The sequence below is a fragment of the Clarias gariepinus genome, chromosome 14, assembly GCF_024256425.1.
Source record: "Clarias gariepinus isolate MV-2021 ecotype Netherlands chromosome 14, CGAR_prim_01v2, whole genome shotgun sequence".
Taxonomy (NCBI): Eukaryota; Metazoa; Chordata; class Actinopteri; order Siluriformes; family Clariidae; genus Clarias; species Clarias gariepinus.
In genome coordinates, this window is record NC_071113.1 from 14243446 (window position 1) to 14256057 (window position 12612).

General features: G+C 37.0%; 2 protein-coding genes across 3 annotated transcripts in view; both read right to left on the reverse strand.

Moving 5' to 3' along the window:
- Nucleotides 1-9122, reverse strand: part of snx29 (sorting nexin 29) — a 107277-nt gene extending 98155 nt beyond the window's left edge. For both annotated transcript variants that reach the window (XM_053511028.1, XM_053511029.1), the window contains exons 1-6: nucleotides 8420-9122; nucleotides 5340-5404; nucleotides 4106-4158; nucleotides 3699-3823; nucleotides 1691-1871; nucleotides 1435-1505 (exon numbers count right to left, since the gene is read on the reverse strand). In XM_053511028.1, the coding sequence (XP_053367003.1) occupies nucleotides 1435-1505; nucleotides 1691-1871; nucleotides 3699-3823; nucleotides 4106-4158; nucleotides 5340-5404; nucleotides 8420-8426 (502 nt within the window). In that variant the 5' untranslated portion in view covers nucleotides 8427-9122. The remainder of the gene's footprint in view (nucleotides 1-1434; nucleotides 1506-1690; nucleotides 1872-3698; nucleotides 3824-4105; nucleotides 4159-5339; nucleotides 5405-8419) is intronic.
- A 941-nt stretch (nucleotides 9123-10063) lies between these two features.
- LOC128540894 (tumor necrosis factor receptor superfamily member 17) lies at nucleotides 10064-12539 on the reverse strand. Its single transcript, XM_053510884.1, has 3 exons — nucleotides 12280-12539; nucleotides 11913-12053; nucleotides 10064-10950 (listed from the first exon to the last, which is right to left on the reverse strand). The coding sequence occupies exons 1-3, from the start codon at nucleotides 12455-12457 to the stop codon at nucleotides 10712-10714; spliced, it is 558 nt and encodes a 185-aa protein (XP_053366859.1). The 5' UTR covers nucleotides 12458-12539; the 3' UTR covers nucleotides 10064-10711.
- Nucleotides 12540-12612: the final 73 nt, after the last annotated feature.

A 12612-nucleotide genomic window follows, 5' to 3' on the forward strand; every position in this document is an offset into this window, starting at 1 on the left:
TTTTTTTTTTGCTTTCTGTTTATTCATTATTTTTAGTAGTAGTAGTATTATTGTTATGAATCAGCCAAATTCCAACTTGATGGATGCAATTTAAATAAGCTATACTCATGGACAAAAGAAACATGCAGTATAAAAATATATATACAAAAAAATTGTACTGTTACAAAACCCCAAATCTAATTTATAATGTTCATTGGCTTGTCACATTAAGAACACAGGAAAGATTATTTTACCATGGATAACCTAATTCAAGTCTTCTTAAGAGCTGCTGTGCAGGTGCATGAAATTTGCCATGTGATCATGTCCAGCTGACATGTCTTGGTATCAAATGCAAGAACAACATTCTGACTGTGCATTTTGTCTTCACACCATCAATTCCCATTTAGACAATACTATCAGAAAGAGGACAATCCTTCAACTTAGTCCAACGCAAGCAAACATCACCAAACAGTTTGGAGTAGCCAGGACTGCCGTTTCCACTTTATGAAATAAATCCTGAACAACTAATTACACTGCAGAGTGACAACGCCAGACACAAAAAAAAATTATCCAACCTTTGTTCATGAGTACATTTAATTTTGGGATCGTAATTCATGAATTATATCCACTGCCTGGCCAAATTAAAAATAAAAAAAAAGGAAGAAGTGACAATTTTTAGAAGAGTCAATTTATTAGGCTGCATCAAGCAAATAAAATTAAAATAGAAATGACTAGAAATGGGTTAAGAACCCTGGAAGCATAGTGCTGAACCGTCAACTTTGTGGAAGGAAAAAAAAAAACATGAATCGAGATCACTTTTACTTCACTTGGTAAAGTAAAACGGGAAGTGATGCACTCATCATGCAGAGTGGCCACTGTACAAACCTCTGAAGGCAGTGTTATAATCTGTGGTTGCTTCAGTTGGTCAGGTTTAGGCTCAGCAACAGTATGTGGCAATAAAATGAGGTCAATTGATGACTTGAATGTACTGAATGAGCAGGTTATCAATTCTATGGAGGTTTTTTTCACAGGCATTTATGGCACAGGCATATTCCAGGATTCAAATTGTAAAAGAGTGACCCTGAGAGTATGAAAAATCATTTCCATACATTAATTGGCCACCACATTGTTTGCTGTAACCAAAGATAACGTTGACTGAATGAAATCTGAAGTGTGACTTTTTTGGCTAGGCATTTCCTGGTCCGAGTTCTGATGTTAATCATTTATAAATAATTCAATAATCTAGGCTTCTCCACCCCAAAAAAATATTACTGGGCAAACAAATGTTTTTGTCATAATAACAAAGAAAAATATAGAGAATATACAGTTAAACAAACATACATTTCACTACAGGAAGTATGGCATCTCAGGTGATGTATTAAAGTTTCAGTTGATTTCAAAAGTGAAAGATGGCTTTATACACACTATCAGCTTACAGAAAGCCAAGCTACTAACCTGCAGCCATGGTGGGAAGCATACTGGCCCTCTCCTCATCAAGGATAAAAGCCCAATCTTCATAGAAGGCGCTAGAAAACATACAAATGATCTGACGATGAGTTGCAACTTTATGCCTACTTGCTCAAACAGGGTAAGAAAATAAGCTTTCTAGCCCTGAAATATGGTACCTGTGCACCTGAAATCCAAAAATACAACAATCCTGACTTGGAAGCTGAACAAAACAGCAGTGTAAATCAAACAGAGCAAGGTGTACCTCAGACGAGGGCGGTCAGCCAGCAGCATGTGGAGGTAACGCTCCAGAGAGTGCTCGTTCAGGGAACAGCGCAGCCATGCCCTGCCTCGGCCCAGCTCAGACCAGATGTTCCTTAGAGAGTAGAAACGCTGCAGCTCGTGGCGGTTCAGGTGCTCTTTCACATAGAACCAGAATGTCAGATCTGCAAAACAGTTACACAGCAACGCACATCATTCATTTTCATCTCTGACTTAAACACGGCTTGTAAAAGGATTTTGCACAAACTGCACTTAAAGTTGAGCTTATACAAACATAAGAAATATTCTGCTCGACTCAGGTCAGCAACGGCAAACAAAAAGAGGGCAATAAGAACTCAGAAGTTAAGATTACACATGATCGACTGGAAAAAAGCAACAGAAAGACACCCGAGCCACTTGCAACTACTCAGCCATGTGCCTGCACTGTATACCACTTCTCTTCGAGCACTTTGTGTTTAAATTGAATGTCTGATAAGTAAATGTTATCCTTTAGTTTTTTTCTTCCTCAGTAATTACTTTATTAGGGTGGATGGGACTTCAGTCCATCACAGTGACAGAGCACCCTACAGACATCCATTTCTGTCACCAATTTACATACCTGGGGGTTACTTATTAAGGGTGGGGGGGGAAATGGAAGAAAATTAACTAAACGCAACAAGGAGAAGGGCTCCTTAAGTGGCGCAGAATCCTCAGAGACACTCAAAATAGGAGAGGACCATTCCTCCCCTTAGTGCAATGCAAGCAGACATCACGAGACAGTTTGGAGTAGCCAGGAATACCGCTTCCAGGCTGTGGAATAAATCCTCAACAACTATGTACACTCCTGATCGCCATAGATTTGGAAGGCCAAGTGGCAACTCGACTCATCCATTCATACTCAGGACATGCACAAACCTTGTTAGTAGGATTTTATTTTTATTTTTTTAGATGAGAAATAAAGTGTGTTAATATGAGAGACCTGAAGTAGAGAAAGGTTCCAGGTAAACAGAATAAACAATCACTGCTCCAAATAATTGGGTCAATCAAACAGAAGTCAGAGGTTTAAATCCCAGAACCCAAAGTGGATTTAGATGCTGCAAGGTCTACAGTGTGGTAACATCCTCAAACCCGTAATAAACAAATGCACAGTAGCAAACAGCCAGTAAGATTTAATTTAACATATCACGATTGTTTACTTGATAAGTTAAAAAAAAGACTGATATGATTACTTTCAAGTAAATTTTACGTAAGAACAAGTAAATTGTTGAAAAAGATATATTGAAATTGAGATCCTCTAGGTTTCAGAACAATCAAATCAGAAGCAAAATGTGGGCCCCAATTTCACACTTCAAAAAAAGCAGGACATGGGAAACGTGCATCAACTTTCTGAAAGTCTCCTGGGATCTACAAAGTCTCGTTTAAGCAAAGCTCAAGAGCCACAACAGTGGCCAAAAAGCAGTGGTATGGAGGGGGGCGAAAAAACAGCACCTCTAACTAAACCCTTATAGCACACTTAATGTCACCAGCTACCATATGATATCCAATTCTTGAGGTCAAGCACATTTACCTTTGCTAATCCCCTAATCATTCAAGTCTATGGAACATTAAGAAATACTATCATTCTTAGTCCCCTGTTGCTTTTTAAAAACTCTAAACCACAGCAGGTGTTGGTAGTAAACCTCAGAGATGGCCTGTTTCTCTTTTTTACTCTTTTTCGTGACACATTGTATAACCATCTGGTTTCGCAAGCACTCTCAGCACCTGCTTTCCCTGTACAAGATCTCTGAAGCATGTGTTTCCTCTATAAACTGCCCGCAGCTCTATAGATACTCTCTGTTACTAAGGCACCTCCCAGGTTTAGAAGGAAAGTGTAGACTGGCATTTGTTTTTGTGAATTTTGCCCAGGTTTCTGGTTTTTAAAAAAAGGTTAACTCTCCAGATAGACTTCTTTAAATATTAACCAGAGAATGTGGCTTAGTAAAAGATGAGCGTCATGTCTGTAGCTTGTTTACCTCCTTCGGTCTTGCTGGTAAAGCCAGCAACCTGTTTTATGGCGGCAGCGGTGAGCGCCAGGCCTCGACTCTTCCTCAGGCCATGCTGAAGTACAGCCTCAAACTGGGCACACAAGCAGATGACTCTGAAAACACACACAGCAGTCAGGAAGAAATGAGTCACAGGAACATAACAGAAACCTAGGTCAAAACGCAGCAATAAAAAATGAGCAATAACAGCATGGCATGGGAAATAATTCAAAACACAATCACATCAAAATTATAGATGGATCACAGTCCATAAAGAGAACAGGAGAAAACATGAAAAGGTGAGGGGAAATCTAGAATACAGTAGGTCCGATACAAACCAGATTTAAATATAATGAATCATAAATAATATTATACCGTATACAAAAGTATCATCAAACCTGCTGTCAGAGTCTGAGGCAATCTCCTTCCTTCCACCAAAGCGAATTTGGCACTATGAAATAAATCACAACAAATGAAATAATATACTGTATAATGTATAAAAAAATATGCAAAATTTTACGGATTATTTAAATAAGGTTTTATAGTTAAAGTCACATAAACTTAAAAAATGTGCACATCCCGCCCTCCCCACTTACTGCACAAACGCTTAGTTATGTACCTTAAAATTATTAGTTACCTCATATACTGTAGTTAAAAACTCAGAATGTTAGTTATTGCATATATCTAAAAGCATATTAAACTGATATGAACCTTTACACTTGTACTGCATACTTTCATACTTATAACTAGTTTAATAAATAATAGTTGAAAAAAAGAAATCTTTACAAATCAGCGTTATTCAAAGGAATGCATTTTTAAATTAAAATAATTTCGTTAACTAATTGAATAAACTAACAATCAGGTAATATAGTGTAATTTCAGCACAAAATCATTTATATCAAAGTCCCAGCCTAGGAGAGATCAAGAGTTTTTGTACCCCCTTTTTTTATGTATACATTCCTCAGATTTTTATTAGGAACAATTCAAATATTAGGCTCAAATTATATTTTTAATGTACATTATACAACAGTTAGTTTTGACCAAGCAATTAGATTGGATGAGAGCCATTTCACATTTCACATTATAGAACATAACAGCATTGGGAAATTTATGCATCTGGAACTATATACATCACAGGTGCTCTAACAATCATAAGTTACACAAATTGTCTGTCGCAGCATCAGTGAAAGTAGGTAACTGAGTAATTGCTTCAAAGACATTTCGAATTGCCTCAAAACCGTCCATGTTGTTTTTATCACGACTCACGCAAGCTACAACGCTAACTAGCTTCTAACACAAGCCTAAATCCCAAATCCCTCTTCAACCCTTGATCAAGGTCACTACTTTAACTCTATATTTTATTTTACTTTATCTCTTTATTTGCAATATTAGAGCTGTTCATGAACCTTTTACTCATTCAGATGTATTAAAAGATTGTTATTAAAAGGTTGAGGTTACCATTATTTATACTTCTTAGCTATCAAAAATGGTTTCTGCCTTCCAACTAAATAATAAACATAATCTTGATAAGAATAATCTATATAACTGTGATTTAATTTTATACCCCTCCAGTGTTTACAGTCACAGAACCTCTAGATAAAAAAAAACAACATGAGCTTTGAGGTACTGTACCTGTTTAACTGCATCCAGCAATCTTTCCAGAAGGTTTTGTCTTTTCATGTCATGTTGTTGTGTGCCTAAAAGATCCAAACATTCCACATTTTACTTACTGGAGCACCCACATTTCTCAAAAATATAGGAATTTAGAGATAGCACAAAGCCTTCACACATGCGAAGTCCACCAAGTTGTCAGCAGACATCACTAAACACTTGTACATCCAGTGTTTATTGAGTTGTTTTAGAGGAATAGAGAAGCTGTCTGGGTTTTATTATACAGATTATTTTTAATAAGCAGAAGTATCTGCTTAATTAAAGTTTCTGACTTCCACCTCCTGACGCTTACAGCATTCACGCCTCGTCACTTCCTTCTTAGCCATGCAAAAAAATGACAGATCAACCTGAGATGGTGTTTTCACTAACATTAGCATTACAATTGTAATATGACCCATGTTCAATACTCAAAGGCAAAATGCTGTATCCAACATGCTATGCAGGATGTGAATTTAAATCAGGGTGGGGTAATGTTGCTCTGTGAATTTTATGTGAATGCTAAATGTGACACCAAAACTAACTTCAATACCCAAGTGGAGTATTTTACCAAGCGATATTGAATGTTTTCTGATTCTGACTGCTTATCAATACAGATGTAAAAGCTATTTAGCTGGTCATGCTTTAAACACGATATAAATACAAAATATTTCACACCACTTGCAGTCTGCGAGTTGACTAAAAATCTAGCCTACTAACTGCCATGCACATGGGACATTGGTTTTTTTTTTCGTTGTCCTGACTATCAGAGTGAGAATAACTGCTTTCCTTCTTGTAAAACAAGAGTTATTGTATTTCTAAATTACTAAGCCTAAAGGTTTCAATAAACTCATATACTACTTTTACTACTAAAATAGTATTTAAAAAGGGAAACAATGTCAGCTACATTTTATGATCTATCGATCACAATTAATACATAATTAGCTAATCAGGGTTATCTCTGCTGATCAGAACGATGTGGAGTTTTTATGTAAATGTGTGTAATCATTTGAGCAGAACGTGACAAACTCCATTTCAGTGAGTGCTTAGGCTCCATGTTTTTTTTTGCGCTTAATGTAAATATAACGAGCAGAATACTAATGATCACTCAAAAAAAAAATTTTTTAATTACCATGGGATTTAGGGTGTAGTCAGGGAAACTGCAAGGTAGTCATCTAGCTCTAAGGACTGGTCCTTTTAATCATAAATCTTCCGAAGGAAGAATCAGTCAGATTCAGCGATAAAAGCAACGTCAAATGGCCGCTCGTCTAATATTTTTTAGAATTAAACAGTGTGTTGTTAACATTGAACAATTGATCAGGAGGAGTGCAAGTTTACACCCCCTCTCACCACCAAGCTGGACCTTTTAGCCAGGTGCTTAACTCTCACCTGCTTAGACATCTAAGTTACATATGTACAAGATGCTCTGGAGAAGGTCCCTTATAAACGTTAGAAATGTAAGTGTAAATATGTTTTTATTCCAGGAGGACATGTGAAATGCCCTAAGACAAATCTGTGTGCGATGATGATACACAATGACCAGCCCTCAAAATTGCCTGACCTTTGCTCCACTCAAACATACTTTTTTTGTTTTGTTTTGTTTTTTTAAACACAGACGTAAGGCACGCAGCAAAGTGGCATAGTTGTTCGCACTGTTGAATTGCACCTCGAGACTCAGGGTTCAAATCTCGCCTCGTGGTCGTAGAGTTTGCATGTTCTCACAGTGCTTGGTGGGTTTCCGCCGGTTTCATCCCACAGTCCAAAACATGCAGATTAGGCTAACTGGTTTTCTGAATAAATTTGCTCATAGCGTGTGAATAAGTGTGTGTGTGTGTGTGTGTGTGTGTGTGTGTGTGTGTGTATGGATTAGCACCCTGTCCAGGGTGTACCCTGCCTCATCTCCTGGGAAGCCGCACCCCTTATACAGGATAAAGTGGCATAAATAAGATAAGTAAACAAAGTGAGATTCAAGACACTTAAAAGCCTTATTTGACTAAATTTAAATAAAAATAAAAAAACACACACAAGCAAACCAACTAAAAAATGAGACATGACAAATTTTTCTTTGGGCTGGTTGTGTTTTATATATTTAAGTCTTTATTTAAATCAACCTAAAGGAAATATACAAGTAAACACTTAAGGAATGATATTACGTTTTTATGTCTTGAGTAAATGACAAATGAATTTAAACTTGAACTTACATTTATTAGTGCAGTTTTTAACAAAACAGTCCTGGAGCAAACGCTTAGCTTGAGATATAAAATGAAGTGAAAATTATTTTACAATATCATACTTTTGCACAAGTGCTACAATTTGTTGAACATTGAAACAGATCCTGGTTAGATTTGACCCATATCTATTAAAATGGATTTTAGATTTACCAGTGTGTGTTTACTCAAGGTAAATTGTGGAAATGTTAGGAATCTTGAAACTTTACATGCCATGAATGTTTGTGTGTATTTTTTTAATGGGACAGTAGTTTGACATTAAAAAAGGTTGAAACGTTGATTAAGTATTAATCATCCATTTATTAATGTCAGATAGGCTATTTATATGTTTTAAACATCTGCAATTCATAATTTGGACACTTATTATTAGAGTATTCTTACTGCAAAAGCATGGAATATAAACAGTACGCACGGCTTAAAGATCAGTGTGAAGTGCTAACTGAAATTGTTAGCATGTTGCTAATTTACAGTGTCTCGTGCATAGTTACTGAAGTGAAAGTAACCTTTGCACGCGCATACACTTTCAGAACTCATGCGTATATGTAAAAAAAAAAAAATAATAATAATAATAATAATAATACTATTTTGCTTGATGTCCTGTTGTTAAATTAAATATCCAGGAACATGACGCTAAAGCTTTACATAGAGCCAAGATGTAATGAGGGTAAGTGACACAGGATTGGTGTTGAAATCCACCACGGCGGATGTGGTGGGAGAATGCGCAAAGTTAACTAAAAAAAACGAGCCCTTCTCTGAAACTATCTATCTCTCTCTCATATATGTATATATATGTATCTCTCTCTCTCTCTCTCTCTCTCTCTCTGATGTGCAACTCACCGTTCATTCTGTCAGTCTACCCCAGGCTGATCCGTTCCTCTGGTTATACGGCATGAAGACAGGTTTCCTTCCTCAAGGACGAAGGTTTTACTCCAAACGGTGCTCAGAGCCTGATTTAGTAAACTACACTTTCAATTTTAACGCTGGCGTTAGATGAAGTTGTTGCCACTGCCATCGATGGAGCCCACAGTCAGGAGGAGGAGGACAAGCAGACTGACTGACTAGCCAAAAACAAAGGCCTGCACACACTCTCTATTCTCCTTTCTACAAATATATTACACCAACCAGTGTTTCATTAAACACTCAGCAGAAAAGCACTCATTACGTGCTGTACTAAAACATCCACGAGCCACTTTGCGAGCAAAGTGCTAATGCTAAGCTAAACACCAACACTACACAGCGTTTCCACCTTTATTAGTCACGTGACCCGGTCTGTGGGTCATGTGACCGCGGTGTCTCTGCCTAATGGCGTCCTTATGCCTATAGCAATGCTTTTTACTACACACTATTTAGTGCATTATAATGTTAACAGAAATGCATTTAGTATCCAGCATGCGATTAAATTTAGACTCGGATTTACATTTTAACATTGTTTAAAATTAACACTTTAATCCACAATATTATTATGAATTTAGAAGAAAAAAAAAGAGCTCATACCCTATTCTTCATTATTTAAGTTTTAATTCTGCATAAGATGTGGAATAAATTTGCAAACTTGATTTTATATATATATATATATATATATATATATATATATTCAGTGTGCTTTCACTGTTCGGTGTGCTTCCCTGGTCTGTGTGCGTGGAGTGTGCATGTTCCCCCAGGGCTTGGTGGGTTTCCTCCAGGTACTCTGTTTTCCTCCCACAGTCCTGAAACATTCAAATTAGGCTAATTGAGAATGACGCATGTGAGTGTGTGTATGTGTGTGCCTTGCGATGGACCCCAGGGTGGACCCCACCTATTGCCGCAAGCCTCCTGGGATAGGTTCCGGACACCGCCACGACCCTGTATACAAGATAAAGCGGTATAGGCGATGAGTGAGTGTGTGAGACTTTAAAAGAATAGGTACTTGTTTGATGAAGTTCATAAAAGGAGGGCTCCATGCATGTTTTCGCTCAAATAGGAGTAAAAAAAAAAATAATTTGACTTCTAGCTCTTACCTCTGTATAATCTCAGTATAGTTAGTTAATCAATTAGTAAGACAGATGATAGTCACAGATGAAGTGGCCTTCAATTTATTTCTATAATTTTTTTAATTTTGGAAAGCTGCTTTGTGAAAATGGCTATGGTAGACCTGAAGCCTATTCCAAAAGGCTTAGGGCACGAGGCATGGTACACTCTGGACAAGTTGACAATCCATCGCAGGGCACACACACACATATTCACACACTCATTTAAACACTACGGACAACTTAACACTACGCCAATTAACCTAATCTACATGTCTTTGGGAGGAAACCAGAGTACCCACAGGAAACCCACTAAGTGGCGGGAGTACATGCAGACCTCATGCACACAGAGATGGGAATCGAGGCTGGCTGGGAATCAAACCCGGACCCTGGAGGTGCAAGGCAACAGTGCTACCCACCTTGCCACAATGCCGCAAAAAATGTGATGCAAATTAAACTGAATTAAATAGAATAAAAAAAAAAAAAAGGGTTATACACAAAGCACATGCATTGTCACATACCTGGAAGCTGTGCACATGCACAAGGGTTTTTAATAAGCAACTAACATTGTAGCTACAAACCCAGTATGGCTTTATCCAAATTTGATACAAAATACATGTTCAGTGATATATATTTATATCCATATCTATATAGATATACACACACACACACACACACACACATAATGCTGTTGTAAATCTGGTTATCCCTACAGCAGTAAAACTAACAAACTCACAATAGTCTCAAAGATAAGGATGATCATAATCATCAAGAGGTTATACAATGCAAAAGCAGCCTACGTTAGTTTCCATGGGGTGTGCTTAAATCTCAGGTAGGATGACCGCCTGTGGCAGACTTCAGTGATGCACATTTGTACTCCTGGAGATTAACTGTCCTACTTCGTTTAGGTTGACGTCAAACCCATTACACTTCATCCAGATGTCCAGATATCTAACATTTAAATGACACTAAATGAATCAGAGGTAAAGATGAAAAAGAGCTCCAACTCTTTTAAAAGCCAAGAGCATCTGAGTCAAATATGTAAACATCACACATCTTTTGTGCAATTTACAGTTTTGTTGTATTTTAGAGACAGCATAATTGTATATTCTTCAGGTAATATTTACACGATTTCAGTTCTCCAGACACCTAAAGTTACATCCTCTGTATATTGAGCTTTGCAGTTATATGTCTGCACTGTCTTTGTGGTGACTAACATGGTGGTGCCTTCCTCTGTGGAGGGAAGTGGAAGGCTCGTGTTGCAGAGAGTTTTGCATCTGGCATCTTCCATGTCAGTTGTTCCATCATCTGACTTCTCAGTTGCCTCAGAACCTCCATCACTTTCTGATGAATCTTGTTGAGCTGTTGGTAACATAAAATCCATTTTTATCCCATTATCACGGTGATTAGCATGATCTTAATTATTTGGCACATATACATATACAGTACATACAGTATACAAATCTATTCACTGGAAACTCCTGTTCACCCCTGTTGACCTATACAATCAGCCAATCATCTGGCAGCAGCACAATGCACAAAGTCAAGGATAAGGCCTTCCCTTCTGGCAGGTTTGATTATCAATCAAAAACAGTTAAAATGATGGGAAAGGTGTTGCAGGTTGGAAAAAGACCAGGTGATGTTTTTTCATGTTTCAACTGCCCAGTTTAGTGACCAGTGTAGCATTATATTCCTATTTTTTGCTGACAAGATTGAACCGCTATACCATCATCTGCTCTGTTATTCCCTTGACCAAGGTTTGATGTGTTTTGCTAAGTAAAAATCTTTTAGGTCAGCACAGTTGTGAAGTGGTTATTTAAAGTATCATAGACTTACTCTTATTTTAAACATGTCATACCTGGCCATTTCCCTCAGACCACTTAGCTGATCTTTGTCCTTTTTTTTTTTATACAAAAGTCTGTGTAAACTTTACTTTACAGATTTATTATTTTCTTTGCCCTAGCAGTCTATGAAATCCTCAAATCAGCCGATCTGGCACTCGCAATCATGAGATCATGTTTTTTTTTTTCTCTCTCTCACATTATCCAATTAGAGCATTTTGGTTAGAGCATACATCACTAAAGCTCTTAATCTTCTATATTCACTTAATGATTACTCTACTGCTACATTACCACACACACACATATACGCATGTCCATGTGTATATATATATATATATATATATATAGTTAATGATAAACTGGAAAAAAGACTAAATAAATTTTGTTTTTAAAAAAAAAAAATTTTAATGTCTCATGTATACAATAATTTCTTATTATAGTATGATAATAGTAGTGTTAGACGTGCTGTGTAAAACACTCTACCTTTGGCATTGGCAACAGGTCTGCAGGCCTTTCTGCGTACAAACTGAATCAAAGTCAGTGTAATGAAAACGGCAAGGAAGACAAATAACACTATGAGGATTATACGAATATTTCGGTTTGCTCCAGCTTCATTAGCAGGCGCTGTAAAAGATATAAAGTAGTAAAGATCATGACATGGTCATTTCCTCATTTTAGTCCTGTTATATGAATTTCTTAAAGTCTATGTTGAAAATTTGAAAGATTAGAAATGTATTTATCTCCATAAAGGCAGTAAATTTTATTAGTTTTTTTACAATTATTATATTTTCTATCTTTATTATATTTTTTATCAAATCCATACATAAATATTAATCAATACGGTACTTACATGCTGTAGATTTACAATATGTCTCACAGACAGAGGGGGGAGCTTGGCATCTAATGGAGCAATGCTGACACTCCTCGAGTAGTCCATCGTAATAACTGTTAATGCCACATTTTGCCAAAGCCACAGGAGTTACATAAAGTAAAAGCCATATATGGGAAGTCATCTTTCCCCGACGCATCTGAAGTCACTTTAGTACGCAGCAGGCAGCCTTTATGTTGTTAGTATGTAAATAATTTCTAAGGAAGGGGGCGTCCCTTTAGAGTTAAGTCAGCCAAGTCCTATTTTCATCATCAGAGGTGTGCATGTAGTCTCATGATTACTCATAAAAATGAT